Here is a 17934-nt window from a genome sequence, read left to right as displayed (position 1 = left end):
AATCAAAGCCAGAAATAGGATCTTCATGTTATGACATATGATATTAGAAATGAAGCCTATATTTGGAAACGGAATTATTTAGTGACGCTGATGAAGATTTACATAGGAAGGAGGATAGAATTCATTAATTCATGCAGGCCAGAAACATTGCCGTATCGTATAACTTGTGTCTGTCATAAAACATAAAGGGCCCAAGGGAACATGCTGCAAGGAGGGCTGGCGGATGAATTTAGAATGTGTGGAAAAATTTAGATTTGGGAGGTATGAACTCTAGGTCAACTCTAATGTATAGTGTGAAAATAAAGCAGTTCAGTATTTGTGTGCTGTCTGCTTAAGCAGCCAGTGTATTTTTCCTGTATGCACAAATAAAATGCAATTGCACCCCTTACATCGCAACATGATTTTCTAAGTACAAAATGGCAGCTTTTACTTATAATACGTCTAAGTGATATATTTACTAAATGTCGGGTACTAAAATCCAGCGCTTCATATTGTGTTTATGCCCGAAATTTAAAAGGGCATTGATATTACTAGCCATGTTTTACTAGTAACATCATTGCCCTTTTAAATTTCAATAAGAGGTGCCGGGTGTTAGAACCCGACGGTTAGTAAATAAACCCCTAAATGATGCCCAACATTTGTGTTATGCATTGAAGTAGTTTTTTGCTGGTCAACGATTTAGCTTAAATATTTGTAACTCCTTTTTTTTATTGTATATGTTAAGATATTTATTTTGTTGTACATTTTTTCTTTAGGTGAACTTCATCAAGCTGTTGTTCTCCTGATGAATAGAAAAGACGAGCTTGAACAGCAAAATACGTAGGTTTTTAGTACAAATGCTAATTGCCTTAGAATGTTATGTCACTATAAGGAATCCTTTAATGCCTTTTCCTGTACTAATTGCTGACTCATTGATCCATGGATAAGCATAACTCACAGTGGCAGGTGTTACACAAACCTGCCCCTGGAGCGCATGGCTATGAACAATGTTTGGACAAACATGGGGCAACGTAGCACCAGACAGGCCCCAGTTGTAATCTAAGCACAAAATCGTTGTGTTGGCACGCCCCCTTTGTGATATAGACATGCCCCCTTCCCAGTCACAGATAAAAAATGTAGAGATATGCCTAATTCCATTTTAGTTGCTGTTTTTGTTTAATGTTTCAAAATAAATTATTGCAAGTGAAAAAGTGTCTCTGTTTACGTATGAATGGGTCTTTTAAATGGTTACCTACAGTATAAAAATGGGCCCTTTAAATCATTACCTATTAATGGGTCTTTTAAATAGTTACTTGTGAATGGATCCTTTAAATCGTTACCTGTGAAATGGATCTTTTAAATATTTACCTGTGAATGTGTCCTTTAAATCGTTACTTGTGAATGTGTCCTTTAAATAGAACCACAAGTGATTTTCTCAAAACGATATATATTTTTCTCACTGCACTAGTATTTTTAAAAGCCCTTTCATCGCAAAAGTTTGTGTGTCACCTGTGGTAGCAGAATTAAAAATGAAAACCAATCACAATATTCTGCTATTTCACTGTTAAACCAGTGTTTTGTAATTAGCAGGCATGGAATTGAGGGCTATCTACATTTTTATTAATTATTTCACTCAAAAGAGTGACAGAATATTAGAAACACTTTAAACCTTAATTGTAGTTCCTTTATCAAGGTACTTGTACTACTCGTTGTGCAGGCAGCTCCTTTATCAGTTGTACGACTACTCTTGAGGCTGAAGCCTCTCAATCAAAAAGAACCAACAACAGCAATGAGACAAAGGTTCACTCAAGGAGGTATCCAATTAGCAGAGAAGTTTTTTGCGATTTTTCCTTATGTTTCACTGTGTTTTTTTCACAGGCTATCCAATTTGTTTGCCTTTAAAAAAAAAATACATTCTCTCCTGAAGACACTAGTGTGTTTTCGGGAATTTGGTTCGCCTGCCTGAGGCAAGTGAAACAAAATCCCAGATAAACCGCGGCTTGCACCTGCTTAAAGGAGCTAATAGGATAGCCCCAGGTGAGACAATTAGATTTATAAGTTTTTTCTTACAATGAGGTTGATGTCAGAGTTGTGATGCTCCCTGTTAATAATCAACATTAATACTGTTTATGAAGCTTGCACTTCTTAAGGTGAAGGTATAGCACTCAACCAGTATGCTTTTTTATTGGGCTTGGAAGGCATGCCATGTTTATAGTGAGTCACCAGTAAAGAGGGCTCCCAGCATAGGGGTGTGAGGATTCTTGTTTTAGTGTATTTTCATGAGGTTCCGACCCTAACATGCAATGTAATATATATATATATATATATATATATATATATATATAGTGTAGAGCAGAGGTTCCCAAACTGTGTGCCGTGGCTCCCTGGGGTGCCTCGGGACACTTGCAGGGGTGCCCTGGGTTGGTGGTCCAGGACCAATTCAAATTATTCATGGTCAATATAATAGGCAAAACCAGTGCTGGTGGTTGCCAGTCATAAAATATGTGGCCAAATAGAAGCAAATCTTGTCCCTCACCACACAACTGACCCTAAGGATGACATATAAACGCGATCTACTTAATGTAATATTTCTTTCTAAATTTCTCAATAAGAAATTTTTGGCCTAGGGGTGCCGTGAAAAAAATTCTGATATTCTAGGGCGCCGTGATTCAAAAAAGTTTGGAAACCACTGGTGTAGAGGGTTGTATAGGCGGCACTCATCAGTCTGACTTCCATGGATTCAAACAAACATGGTGTTTATTCACAAAGCCGACATGTTTCGGAGTAAAAACTCCGTCCTCAGGGCCAATACAAACAAAAGTGCAAAAACCAACATACATATATACCTAACAACCACAAATCATCACAAGCCCTAACTCTACTCACCTGCTCCACGGCGCGCCCGCGAGTCCAAACTCCCGGTCCGCTGTCGTGTCTCTCGGTGATGTCATCACGGCGCAATGCGTCGCAGGCGAGATCCATGGTAACCTGGACGCTCCACAAGCGCGTCCACGGAGCGGACTGTAAGGACATAACAATAGTGAATCACAAAACATGTAAAACATGGACAATCTCTCTCTCTCTCTCTATATATATATATATATATATATATATATATATATATAGTGGTTGGGTGATGCCATTTATTGTCAAACAACTGTGTTTACTCTTTTTAAATCATAATGACAACAGAAACTACCCAAATGACCCTGATCAAAAGTTTACATACCCTGGAGATTTTGGCCTGATAACATGCACACAAGTTGACACAAACAGGTTTGAATAGCTACTAAAGGTAACCGTCCTCACCTGTGATTTGTTTGCTTGTAATCAGTGTGTGTGTATAAAAGGTCAGTGAGTTTCTAGACTCCTGAAAGACCCTTGCATCTTTCATCCAGTGCTGCACTGAAGTGTCTGGATTCTGAGTCATGGGGAAAGCAAAAGAATTGTCAAAGGATCTGCGGGAAAAGGTAATTGAACTGTATAAAACAGGAAAGGGATATAAAACGATATCCAAGCAATTGAGAATGCCAATCAGCAGTGTTCAAACTCTAATTAAGAAGTGGAAAATGAGGGATTCTGTGGAAACCAAATCACGGTCAGGTAGACCAACAAAAATTTCAGCCACAACTGCCAGGAAAATTGTTTGGGATGCAAAGAAAAATCCGCAAATAACTTCAGCTGAAATACAGGACTCTGAAAAAAAGTGGTGTGGTTGTTTCAAGATGCACAATAAGGAGGCATTTGAAGAAAAATGGGCTGCATGCTCGAGTCACCAGAAGAAAGCCATTACTACGCAAATGCCACAAAGCATCCCGCTTACAATACTCCAAACAGCACAGAGACAAGCTTTAAAACTTCTGGAACAAAGTAATTTGGAGTGATGAGACCAAAATTGAACTTTTTGGCCACAACCATATACGTTACATTTGGAGAGGAGTCAACAAGGCCTATGATGAAAGGTACACCATTCCTACTGTGAAACACGGAGGTGGATCGCTGATGTTTTGGGGATGTGTGAGCTACAAAGGCACTGGAAACTTGGTCAAAATTGATGGCAAGATGAATGCAGCATGTTATCAGAAAATACTGGAGGAAAATTTGCACTCATCAGCCCGGAAGCTGCGCATGGGATGTACTTGGACGTTCCAACATGACAATGATCCAAAACACAAGGCCAAGTCGACCTGTCATTGGCTACAGCAGAATAAAGTGAAGGTTCTGGAGTGGCCATCTCAGTCTCAATATCATTGAGCCACTCTGGGGAGATCTCAAACGTGCAGTTCATGCAAGACAGCGCAAGAATTTACAGGAACTGGAGGCTTTTTGCCAAAAAGAATGGGCAGCTTTGCAGCTTTACCATCTGAGAAAATAAAGAGCCTCATCCACAACTACCACAAAAGACTTCAAGCTGTCATTGATGTTAAAGGGGGCAATACACGGTATTAAGAACTGGGGTATGTAAACTTTTGATCAGGGTCATTTGGGTAGTTTCTGTTGTCATTATGATTTAAAAAGAGTAAACACAGTTGTTTGACAATAAATGGCTTCACCCAACCACTAACCCTGAGTGAAAGAGAAAAGTTTGTGAGTTATCATTCATATTCTCTGACAAATGGCCAGAAAATCACAAATTCTGCTAGGGTATGTAAACTTATGAGCACAACTGTGTATGTGTATATGTGTATATATATATATATATATATATATATATATATATATTTAACTATAAAACCGAATCTTATTGGCTATCCAAAACACGTGACATCAGTGAGTCAATAAGATTCGGTTTTGAGAACCGAGTAAAACCGAATCCGCTCATCACTATATATAACACACCTATACATGTATTACACAGTGTTTGATGCCTGAACTAAACTCAACAAATTTTTGAGCTCTCTAATTTAAACATTTTATAAGGCAGTATCTGAGGGACGTGGCAGATGGTTGTCTCTGTTTTTTTCCAGATCACTGAGAAACCTGCTTGATTCGGAGATGGAACATTCTTCAGCACTCAGGCTGGAAACTGACAACCTGAGGAGGAAAGTGGCAGAACAGGAGGAGCGACATGCAGCGAAAATCCAGGCTTTGGCAAGGTAAGAGACTTCAGCCAGGGAACTGTTCCAGCACATTTCAAAAGTATTTTAGGCCCTGGCGTTAATGAGTGATCTCCTGAGAGTAGCTTCAGTCGCTTCATTTCACAAAGATTTAAACTTGTTTATACTGGGAAAATAATTATCTTAACATTGCTATTGCTTAGATAGTTTCCTGAGATAGGATCCTCAGAGGTTACACAGTATGTGTTCAGGTATTTCCATTTATGCAATGCAGTACTATTCAAATCCTGTAGATGGCAATTTTGCTGTTTTTTCCATAGGTCTACAATTGTATTTTAAAGCTACCCACTCTAGTTAAATGGATATGCCATAGATTGCCAAAATGCAATTCTTTTGCATTTTCATATTCTTAGGTGATCACAAGATAAAGCACAGCATTTTTTTCTCGAGTGTGTCACAGCAGTTCACACACATTGTGTATATTTATCAAGAGTCATTTCTTTATGATGTTGCTTTTAGTTTTAATTGGGGCACATTGCATTTGTTTTGATGCTTAGTTGGTGCAAACCAGTGAAATCTATGGACAAGTAGCACAATGGATCTTTGGCATGCAGGGTGTACAACTGCAAAGTCTTTCATAAGAAGGTCAAACAGCCCAGGTTTAATGCAGTACTCTTTGTAGCTTAATATTCAGGTACATTTCTTTTTTTTCCAAACTCTTTAAACTTTTTTGGCAGGTATGAGCTAAAAATGTAAAAGTCATGAACTTTAAGCATAAATGTTACAAAATACAGGATAGGGCCGCAAAGGAATGGTTCCAATCTAAACATGATACTGTTCAGGTCCGCTGCTGGATGGGAAAGGTTAGCGTTTTGACATCTACTAGTTTCATTCACTAGGTAAATATACTGTATCATGTATTTTTTCCTGGAAGTGTTCGTAGTCCACCGTTCAGAACACTGTGTATACAATTCCAATAATTTGTTGCTTTGCAAATTGGGAGATATTTTCATTTATTAAGATTGCACAGCAGAATGTATTTAAAGTCCCAGATAGCATTACACCTGAATAATGGGTAACTCCCACAAAAAGCAGGACTTATACCTGGTCCATTCCTTGTTATAGAATTGTCTTCCCATGATTGTCTATCTGCCGTTTCAGTCCTAGGGACAATATATAAGAGCAGTGGACAATACAGGACTTCATGCTCTCTTGTAACTAATAACTATAGAAGGTGCAATAGCACATTGTAATATAATACAGTATATCCATCCAGATTGTTGTGATACCTACCAGCAGGTGCTACTTACGGGAAACCATGTTGCACACTTCATGGAATCACAATCCAAAATGAGTCCTACAGAAAGTATATAACTAACCAATAAGCGATTTATGTAATATTACGCTGGAGTTCTGGGTTCAACTAGAAGTAACTGAAGCTCTTAATTTACATTTTAAGCCAAACTTCCTGCATCAAAGTCGCAGTCACCGCAATCTGGTTTGACCTTACATACAGTAATAGCCAACATATTAATGACATCACTCACACAGTTTCATGATCATTATATTGAACACATTCCTTTTAACTTTTAGTCTCCAAGCGAATTACTATTTTTTGTATTTTTTGTGGGGAAGGGGAGGATTTGTTTTTTCTTTTGCACATATCTGAGCCACATGTTATCCATTTACTGTATTTCTCTATCATCCATAAGGGATACTGGGTACACTTAGTACGATGGGGTATAGATGGTTCCAAAGGAGCTGGTGCTTTTCAAACAGGGGGTGCTGGCTCCTCCCCTCTATGCTCTCCCCCACAGCCAAGTTTAGAAAAATGTGCCCTCAGGAGAGAATGCACACTCTGGAGCTCCAGAGATTTTTTTTCTTCAGTTAGTTTTAAATGTTTATTATTTTCAGGTAGGCTGTTGGGCAACAGTCTACCTGCACCAAGGGACGCTGGGGGGGAGACCGACACCGGCCTCATGGAGGTGCTGAGTCGGATCCCGCTGATAGGACAATGGTCCTGAGGGTCAGGGTACCGTAGGCATTGCGCTCTCTCGCACACACCTGCAGTACGCCGCCCACCCCTAGCACAGAGCCTGAAGACAGAAGAGTGGTGAGTGTTGCTGGGGGTCCTGCTAGCGGGGTCCCCCCGGTTATTGTTGCGGGGCGGGCATACGGACTTCCTCTGGGGTGATCCCATAGTCCTCCCGAGCAGACTGGCAGTGGTAGTGTAAATAGTTGCTGGGACCTCTTTTTACATTAAATAGGGGACTTTGCCAGTATAAATAAGCATGTAGCTCCAGTGCCATTGCAGGGGGCAGAGCTACCTCAGAGTGGGACCAGCAGCTTCCTGGCGCCATTTCCTGCACTCTCGGCATTGCAGCAGGACAGCCAGCTCCTCCAGAGGATACTCCACGGCCAGACACGGGCACAGGGGTGTAGTTAAAGGGGAGGTCCCGTTGTGGGACCCTTATATTTGGCTCCTTACGCACTACACAACAAATTGCCTCTCTTCTAACGTCTGCATTGTTAGTTTTCAGGCTGTGGGCTGGTCCCTCCTCTCTGAGTCTCTCCGCACATGCTTGGCTGGGCAAGCTTGCTTGTACCTGTGTCTCTGTGTATGTGTGTATGTAAATGTTCCCTGTCAGCATGGTGAAAAAAGTTTTGTGTAATATTTGTCACACCAGGTTTTCTCCTTCCCCTGCAGATTTTCTCATGTGTGAGCAATGCCGTCAGTCTTCACATGATAGTGGGGCTTCTGGGGGTGAATTGCAGAAATCAGCTTGGCTGAGTTCTATTAGAACTATGATGGCTGACATGCCCAATGCATTAACTACTGCTAGACAGGAAAGGCAGCAGTTACAACAGTCTATGGCTGCTCTGAGTAAAAATAGGACAGAAGGCAGACGTGTATCTCCTCTATCATATCCATTACCCCAAAAAAGAGGGTTACCTGAAATCCTCTCGGAATCCAACGAGGAGGTGGAAGAGGGGAAGGAGCTGGAATCTACTACTGAGGTGGATGATTCCTCTCCTGCACAAGGTGTAGAGTCACATATCCTTGCTATAAGGGATGTCCTACGTGTTCCTGGGAATGAGGCTGATGTGCAGCACTCCTTTCTCTAACGTCCTAAGTGGATGCTGGGGACTCCGTAAGGACCATGGGGATTAGCGGCTCCGCAGGAGACTGGGCACAACTAAAGAAAGCTTTAGGACTACCTGGTGTGCACTGGCTCCTCCCACCAAGACCCTCCTCCAGACCTCAGTTAGATTCTTGTGCCCGGCTGAGCTGGATGCATACTAGGGGCTCTCCTGAGCTCCTAGAAAGAAAGTATATTTAGGTTTTTTTATTTTACAGTGAGATCTGCTGGCAACAGACTCACTGCAGCGAGGGACTAAGGGGAGAAGAAGCGAACCTACCTAACAGGTGGTAGTTTGGGCTTCTTAGGCTACTGGACACCATTAGCTCCAGAGGGATCGACCGCAGGACCCGACCTTGGTGTTCGTTCCCGGAGCCGCGCCGCCGTCCCCCTTACAGAGCCAGAAGCATGAAGAGTCCGGAAAATCGTCGGCAGAAGACTTCGGTCTTCACCAAGGTAGCGCACAGCACTGCAGCTGTGCGCCATTGCTCCTCATGTACACCTCACACTCCGGTCACTGATGGGTGCAGGGCGCTGGGGGGGGGGGCGCCCTGAGGGCAATATATACGACACCTTGGCTGGCAAATCTACATCATATATAGTCCTAGAGGCTATATAGATGTAAAATTACCCCTGCCAGTATTCCAGAGAAAGCGGGAGAAAGTCAGTTGAAAAAGGGGCGGGGCTTCTCCCTCAGCACACTGGCGCCATTTTCTCTTCACAGTGCAGCTGGAAGACAGCTCCCCAGGCTCTCCCCTGTAGTTTTCAGACTCAAAGGGTTAAAAAGAGAGGGGGGGCACTAAATTTAGGCGCAATATATGTATACAAGCAGCTATTTGGGGAAAAATCACTCAGTTATAGTGTTAATCCCTGCATTATATAGCGCTCTGGTGTGTGCTGGCATACTCTCTCTCTCGGTCTCCCCAAAGGACTTTGTGGGGTCCTGTCCTCAGTCAGAGCATTCCCTGTGTGTGTGCGGTGTGTCGGTACGGCTGTGTCGACATGTTGGATGAGGAAGGTTACGTGGGGGCGGAGCAGAGGCCGATAAATGGGATGTCGCCCCCTGTGGGGCCGACACCAGAGTGGATGGATAGGTGGAAGGTATTAACCGACAGTGTCAACTCCTTACATAAAAGGCTGGATGACGTAACAGCTGTGGGACAGCCGGCTTCTCAGCCCGCGCCTGCCCAGGCGTCTCAAAGGCCATCAGGGGCTCAAACAACGCCCGTTACCTCAGATGGCAGACACAGATGTCGACACGGAGTCTGACTCCAGTGTCGACGAGGTTGAGACATATACACAATCCACTAGAAACATCCGTTACATGATCTCGGCAATAAAAAAATGTGTTACGCATTTTCTGGCATGAACCCAAGTACCACATAAAAGGGGTTTTATGTTTGGGGAGAAAAAGCAGCCAGTGTTTTGTTCCCCCATCAGATGAATAAATGAAGTGTGTAAAGAAGCGTGGTTTCCCCCTATAAGAAACTGGTAATTTCTAAAAAGTTACTGATGGCGTACCCTTTCCCGCCAGAGGATAGGTCACGTTGGGAGATATCCCTTAGGGTGGATAAGGCGCTCACACGTTTGTCAAAAGGTGGCACTGCCGTCTTAGGATACGGCCACCTTGAAGGAACCTGCTGATAAAAAGCAGGAGGCGATCCTGAAGTCTGTATTTACACACTCAGGTTATATACTGAAACCTGCAATTGCCTCAGCATAAATAGTGCTGCTGCAGCGTGGTCTGATACCCTGTCAGATAATATTAATACGCTAAGACAGGGATAATATTTTGCTAACATTGAGCATATTTAAGACGTTGTCTTATATATAAAGGATGCACAGAGGGATATTTGCCGGCTGGCATCCAGAATTAATGCAATGTCCATTCTGCCAGGAAGGTATTAGAAACCCGGCAGTGGACAGGTGATGCTGCATTTAAAAGGCACATGGAGATTCTGCCTTATAAGGGTGAGGAATTGTTTGGGGATGGTCTCTGGGACCTCGTATCCACAGCAACAGCTGGGAAGAAATTTTTTTACCTCCGGTTTCCTCACAAAAGCCTAAGAAAGCACCGTATTTTCAGGTACAGTCCTTTCGGCTTCAGAAAAGCAAGCGGGTCAAAGGCGCTTCCTTTCTGCACAGAGACTAGGGAAGAAGGAAAAAGCTGCACCAGTCAGCCAGTTCCCAGGATCAAATATCTTCCCTCGCTTCCCCTGAGTCCACCGCATGACGCTGGGGCTCCACAGGTGGAGACAGGTGCGGTGGGAGCGCGTCTCGGGAACTGCAGGGACCAGTGGGCTTGCCCACAGGTGGATCCCTAGGTTCTGCAAGTAGTATCACAGGGATACAGGCTGGAGTTCGAGACGACTCCCCCTCGCCGTTGCCTCACATCAGCTTTGCCTGCTGCCCTCGGAGAAAGGTAGTACTGGCGGCAATTCACAAGCTGTACTTCCAGCAGGTGAAATCAAGGTACCCCTCCTTCAACAAGGCCGGGGTTACTATTCCAAAATGTTGTGGTACCGAAACCAGACGGTTCGGTGAGACCCATTCTAAAATTGAAATCCTTGAACACTTATATACGAAGGTTCAAGTTCAAAATGGAATCGCTCAGGGCGATTATTGCAAGCCTGGAAAATTTCAGGGTATCACTGGACATCAAGGATACTTACCTGCGTGTCCCTATTTACCCTCTTCACCAGGTGTACCTCAAAATTGTGGTACAGGATTGTCATTACCAATTCCAGACGTTGCCGTTGGTCTGTCTCCGGCACCGAGGGTATTTACCAAGGTAATGGCCGAAGTACTTATCCCGTACTTGGACGATCTCCTTATAAAGGCGAGGTCCAGGGAGCAGTTGTTCGTCGGAGTAGCACTATCTCGGGAAGTGCTACAACAGCACGGCTGGATTCTGAATATTCCAAAGTCGCAGCTGGTTCCTACGACGCGTCTACTGTTCCTGGGTATGGTTCTGGACACAGAACAGGATAAAAAGGGTTTCTCCCGGAGGAGAAGTCCAAGGAGTTGGTGTCTCTAGACGGAGACCTCCTAATACAAATACAGGTATCGGTGCATCAATGCACGCGAGCCTTGGGAAAGATGGTAGCTTCTTACGAAGAATTTCCATTCGCCAAGTACCATGCAAGGATCTTCCAGTGGGATCTGTTGGACAAGTGGTCCGGGTCGCATCCTCAGATGCATCGGCGGATAACCCTGTCTCCAAGGGCCAGGGTGTCGCTGTGGTGGTGACTGCAGAGTGCTCATCTTCTAGGGGGCCGCAGATTCGGCATACAGGACTGGGTCCTGGTGACCACGGATGCCAGCCTTCAAGGCTGGGGGGCAGTGACACAGGGAAGGAACTTCCAAGGCCTATGGAAAAGTCAGGAGACTTCCCTACACATAAATGTTCTGGAACTATGGGCCATTTATAATGCCCTAAGTCAGGCTAGACCCCTGCTTCAACACCGGCCGGTGCTGATCCAGTCAGACAACATCACGGCGGTCGCTCATGTAAACCGACAGGGCGGCACAAGAAGCAGGATGGCGATGGCAGAAGCCACAAGGATTCTCCGATGGGTGGAAAATCATGTGTTAACACTGTCAGCAGTGTTCATTCCGGGAGTGGACAACTGAGAAGCAGACTTTCTCAGCAGACACGACCTCCACCCGGGAGAGTGGGGACTTCATCCAGAAGTCTTCCAAATGATTGTACACCGTGGGGAAAGGCCACAGGTGGACAGGATGGCGTCCCGCCTCAACAAAAAGCTACAAAGATATTGCGCCAGGTCAAGGGACCCTCAGGCGATAGCTGTGGACGCCGTGGGAGTACCAGTCGGTGTATGTGTTCCCTTCTCTGCCTCTCATACCCAGGGTAATGAGAATAATAAGAAGGAAAGGAGTAAGAACTATACTCATTGTTCCGGGTGGCCAAGAAGAGCTTGGTACCCAGAACTCCAAGAAATTATCTCAGAGGACCCATGGCCTCTGCCGCTCAGACAGGACCTGCTGCAGCAGGGGGCCTGTCTGTTCCAAGACGTACCGCGGCTGCGTTTGACGGCATGGCGGTTGAACGCCGGATCCTGAAGGAAAAGGGCATTCCGGAGGAAGTTATCCCTACGCTATTTAAAGCTAGGAAAGAAGTGAACGCAAACCATTATCACCGCATATGGCGGAAATATGTTGCGTGCTGTGAGGCCAGTAAGGCCCCAAAGGAGGAATTTCAGCTAGGTCGATTTCTGCACTTCCTACAAGTCAGAGGTGACTATGGGCCTAAAATTGGGTTCCATTAAGGTCCAGATTTCGGCTCTATCGATTTTCTTCCAAAATAGAACTGGCTTCACTGCCTGAAGTTCAGACTTTTGTTAAGGGAGTGCTGCATAGTCAGCCCCCGTTTGTGCCTCCAGTGGCACCGTGGGATCTCAACGTAGTGTTGGATTTCCTGAAGTCGCATTGAGTTGAGCCACTTAAATCCGTGGAGCTACAATACCTCACGTGGAAAGTGGTCATGCTGTGGGCCTTGGCGTCGGCCAGGCGTGTATCAGAATTGGCGGCTTTGTCAAAAGCTCTTATCTGTATTTTATATGGATAAGGCGGAATTGAGGACTCGTTCCCAATTCCTTCCTAAGGTGGTAGCAGTTTTTTCATGTGAACCAACCTATTGTGGTGCCTGCGGCTACTTGGGACTTGGAGGATTCCAAGTTTCTGGACGTAGTCAGGGCCCTGAAAAGTATATGTTTCCAGGACGGCTGGAGTCAGGAAAACTGACTCGCTATTTATCCTGTATGCACCCAACAAGCTGGGTGCTCCTGCTTCTAAGCAGACTATTGCTCGCTGGATCTGTAGCACGATTCAACTTGCACATTCTGCGGCTGGACTGCCGCACCCTAAATCTGTGAAAGCCCATTCCACGAGGAAAGTGGGCTCTTCTTGGGCGGCTGCCCGAGGGGTCTCTGCTTTACAAATTTGCCGAGCTGTTACTTGGTCGGGTTCAAACACTCTTGCAAGAGTCTACAAGTTTGATACCCTGGCTGAGGAGGACCTAGAGTTTGCTCATTCGGTGCTGCAGAGTCATCCGCACTCTCCCGCCCGTTTGGGAGCTTTGGTATAATCCCCATGGTCCTTACGGAGTCCCCAGCATCCACTTAGGACATCAGAGAAAATAAGATTTTACTCACCGGTAAATCTATTTCTCATAGTCCGTAGTGGATGCTGGGCGCCCATCCCAAGTGCGGATTGTCTGCAATACTTGTATATAGTTATTGGCTAACTAAAGGGTTATTGTTGAGCCATCTGTTGAGAGGCTCAGTTGTTATCATACTGTTAACTGGGTATAGTATCACGAGTTATACGGTGTGATTGGTGTGGCTGGTATGAGTCTTACCCGGGATTCAAAATCCTTCCTTATTGTGTCAGCTCTTCCGGGCACAGTGTCCTAACTGAGGTCTGGAGGAGGGTCTTGGTGGGAGGAGCCAGTGCACACCAGGTAGTCCTAAAGCTTTCTTTAGTTGTGCCCAGTCTCCTGCGGAGCCGCTAATCCCCATGGTCCTTACGGAGTCCCCAGCATCCACTACGGACTACGAGAAATATTTACCGGTGAGTAAAATCTTATTTTTTCTCTGCACAGAAAAAAGCGCTGGTCATATTTCCTGATTCAAAGGAACTGGGTGATCTTTTCAGGGAGCCATGGGCTACTCCTGACAAGAAATTCCAGATGACAAAGAAATTGGTTGCCGCCTTTCCTTTTGCTCATGAGGGGCAGAAGATCTGGGAGACTCCCCATTCTGTTGATGTTTCAGTATTACGCCTGTCTAAAAAGGCAGTGCCTCCTGTTCCAGAGGCCACTGCCTTAAAGGAACCTGCGGACAGGAAAATAGATACAACTTTGAAATCTATTTTTCTCTATCGTCCTAGTGGATGCTGGGGTTCCTGAAAGGACCATGGGGAATAGCGGCTCCGCAGGAGACAGGGCACAAAAAGTAAAGCTTTTCCAGATCAGGTGGTGTGCACTGGCTCCTCCCCCTATGACCCTCCTCCAGACTCCAGTTAGATTTTTGTGCCCGGCCGAGAAGGGTGCAATCTAGGTGGCTCTCCTAAAGAGCTGCTTAGAAAAAGTTTAGCTTAGGTTTTTTATTTTACAGTGAGTCCTGCTGGCAACAGGATCACTGCAACGAGGGACTGAGGGGAGAAGAAGTGAACTCACCTGCGTGCAGGATGGATTGGCTTCTTGGCTACTGGACATCAGCTCCAGAGGGACGATCACAGGTACAGCCTGGATGGTCACCGGAGCCGCGCCGCCGGCCCCCTTGCAGATGCTGAAGTCAGAAGAGGTCCAGAATCGGCGGCTGAAGACTCCTGCAGTCTTCTAAAGGTAGCGCACAGCACTGCAGCTGTGCGCCATTTTCCTCTCAGCACACTTCACACGCAGTCACTGAGGGTGCAGGGCGCTGGGGGGGGGCGCCCTGGGAGGCAAATGTAACCTATATAAAGGCTAAAAATACCTCACATATAGCCCCCAGAGGCTATATGGAGATATTTAACCCCTGCCTGGATTCACTAAATAGCGGGAGACGAGCCCGCCGGAAAAGGGGCGGGGCCTATCTCCTCAGCACACGGCGCCATTTCCTCTCACAGCTCCGCTGGTCAGGACGGCTCCCAGGTCTCTCCCCTGCACTGCACTACAGAAACAGGGTAAAACAGAGAGGGGGGGCAAATTTATGGCGATATTTTGATATATATAAAGCAGCTATAAGGGAGCACTTATTATAAGGCTATCCCTGTTATATATAGCGCTTTTGGTGTGTGCTGGCAAACTCTCCCTCTGTCTCCCCAAAGGGCTAGTGGGTCCTGTCTTCGTTAGGAGCATTCCCTGTGTGTCTGCTGTGTGTCGGTACGTGTGTGTCGACATGTATGAGGACGATATTGGTGTGGAGGCGGAGCAATTGCCAAATATGAGGATGTCACCCCCTAGGGAGTCGACACCAGAATGGATGCCTTTATTTATGGAACTACGGGATAGTGTCAACACGCTAAAGCAGTCGTTTGACGACATGAGACGGCCGGACAATCAATTAGTGCCTGTCCAGGCGACTCAAACACCGTCAGGGGCTGTGAAACGCCCTTTGCCTCAGTCGGTCGACACAGACCCAGACACAGGCACTGACTCCAGTGGTGACGGTGACGAATCAACCGTATTTTCCAGTAGGGCCACACGTTATATGATTTTGGCAATGAAGGAGGCGATACATTTAGCTGATACTACAGGTACCACTAAACAGGGTATTATGTGGGGTGTGAAAAAACTACCTATAGTTTTTCCTGAATCAGAAGAATTAAATGACGTGTGTAATGAAGCGTGGGTTGCCCCTGATAAAAAGCTGATAATTTCAAAGAAATTATTGGCATTATACCCTTTCCCGCCAGAGGTTAGGGAGCGCTGGGAAACACCTCCTAGGGTGGACAAGGCGCTAACACGCTTATCTAAACAAGTGGCGTTACCCTCTCCTGAGACGGCCGCACTTAAAGATCCATCAGATAGGAGGATGGAAAATATCCAAAAAAGTATATACACACATGCAGGTGTTATACTACGACCAGCTATAGCGACTGCCTGGATGTGCAGTGCTGGGGTAGTTTGGTCAGAGTCCCTGATTGAAAATATTGATACCCTGGACAGGGACAATATTTTACTGTCGTTAGAACAAATAAAGGATGCATTTCTTTATATGCGTGATGCACAGAGGGATATCTGCACACTGGCATCACGGGTAAGTGCTATGTCCATTTCGGCCAGAAGAGCTTTATGGACGCGACAGTGGACAGGCGATGCGGATTCAAAACGACATATGGAAGTTTTGCCGTATAAAGGGGAGGAGTTATTTGGAGTCGGTCTATCAGATTTGGTGGCCACGGCTACAGCCGGGAAATCCACCTTTCTACCTCAAGTCACTCCCCAACAGAAAAAGGCACCGACTTTTCAACCGCAGCCCTTTCGTTCCTTTAAAAATAAGAGAGCAAAGGGCTATTCATATCTGCCACGAGGCAGAGGTCGAGGGAAGAGACAGCAACAGGCAGCTCCTTCCCAGGAACAGAAGCCTTCCCCGGCTTCTACAAAAGCCTCAGCATGACGCTGGGGCTTCTCAAGTGGACTCGGGGACGGTGGGTGGTCGTCTCAAAAATTACAGCGCGCAGTGGGCTCACTCGCAGGTAGATCCCTGGATCCTGCAGATAATATCTCAGGGGTACAGGTTGGAATTAGAGACAGATCCACCTCGCCGTTTCCTGAAGTCTGCTTTACCAACGTCCCCCTCCGAAAGGGAGACGGTTTTGGAAGCCATTCACAAGCTGTACTCTCAGCAGGTGATAGTCAAGGTACCTCTTCTACAACAAGGGAAGGGGTATTATTCCACTCTTTTTGTGGTACCGAAGCCGGATGGCTCGGTAAGGCCTATTCTAAATCTGAAGTCCTTGAACCTGTACATAAAGAAGTTCAAGTTCAAGATGGAGTCACTCAGAGCAGTGATAGCGAACCTGGAAGAGGGGGACTTTATGGTATCCTTGGACATCAAGGATGCGTATCTCCACGTTCCAATTTACCCCTCACACCAGGGGTACCTCAGGTTCGTTGTACAAAACTGTCACTATCAGTTTCAGACGCTGCCGTTCGGATTGTCCACGGCACCTCGGGTCTTTACAAAGGTAATGGCCGAGATGATGATTCTTCTTCGAAGAAAAGGCATATTAATTATCCCATACTTGGACGATCTCCTAATAAGGGCAAGGTCCAGAGAACAGCTAGAGATGGGATTAGCACTGTCGCAAGAAGTGCTAAAACAGCACGGGTGGATTCTGAATATTCCAAAATCCCAGTTAATGCCGACAACTCGTCTGCTGTTCCTAGGGATGATTCTGGACACGGTTCAGAAAAAGGTTTTTCTCCCGGAGGAAAAAGCCAAGGAGTTATCCGAGCTTGTCAGGAACCTCCTAAAACCAGGAAAGGTGTCTGTACATCAATGCACAAGAGTCCTGGGAAAAATGGTGGCTTCTTACGAAGCAATTCCATTCGGCAGATTCCACGCAAGAATTTTCCAAAGGGATCTGTTGGACAAATGGTCAGGGTCGCATCTTCAGATGCACCTGCGGATAACCCTGTCTCCAAGGACAAGGGTGTCTCTTCTGTGGTGGTTGCAGAGTGCTCATCTATTGGAGGGCCGCAGATTCGGCATACAGGATTGGATCCTGGTGACCACGGACGCCAGCCTGAGAGGCTGGGGAGCAGTCACACAAGGAAGAAACTTCCAGGGAGTATGGACGAGCCTGGAAACGTCTCTTCACATAAACATTCTGGAACTAAGAGCAATATACAATGATCTAAGCCAGGCAGAACCTCTGCTTCAGGGAAAACCGGTGTTGATCCAGTCGGACAACATCACGGCAGTCGCCCATGTGAACAGACAGGGCGGCACAAGAAGCAGGAGTGCAATGGCAGAAGCTGCAAGGATTCTTCGCTGGGCAGAGAATCATGTGATAGCACTGTCAGCAGTGTTCATCCCGGGAGTGGACAACTGGGAAGCAGACTTCCTCAGCAGACACGATCTTCACCCGGGAGAGTGGGGACTTCATCCAGAAGTCTTCCACTTGCTGGTAACCCGTTGGGAAAGACCAATGGTGGACATGATGGCGTCTCGCCTCAACAAAAAACTGGACAGGTATTGCGCCAGGTCAAGAGATCCGCAGGCAATAGCTGTGGACGCGCTGGTAAC

General features: G+C 45.9%; 1 protein-coding gene across 5 annotated transcripts in view; it reads left to right on the top strand.

Annotated features, from left to right (window-relative positions):
• Positions 1-17934, top strand: part of SNX29 (sorting nexin 29) — a 1242095-nt gene that overhangs the window by 260984 nt on the left and 963177 nt on the right. For all 5 annotated transcript variants that reach the window (XM_063934344.1, XM_063934341.1, XM_063934342.1 and 2 more), the window contains 2 exons: positions 756-819; positions 4947-5075. In XM_063934344.1, the coding sequence (XP_063790414.1) occupies positions 756-819; positions 4947-5075 (193 nt within the window). The remainder of the gene's footprint in view (positions 1-755; positions 820-4946; positions 5076-17934) is intronic.

The sequence above is a fragment of the Pseudophryne corroboree genome, chromosome 7 (genome assembly GCF_028390025.1).
Source record: "Pseudophryne corroboree isolate aPseCor3 chromosome 7, aPseCor3.hap2, whole genome shotgun sequence".
NCBI lineage: Eukaryota > Metazoa > Chordata > Amphibia > Anura > Myobatrachidae > Pseudophryne > Pseudophryne corroboree.
Note: the sequence above shows the minus strand (reverse complement) of the source record. Positions and strands in the feature narration are given on the sequence as shown.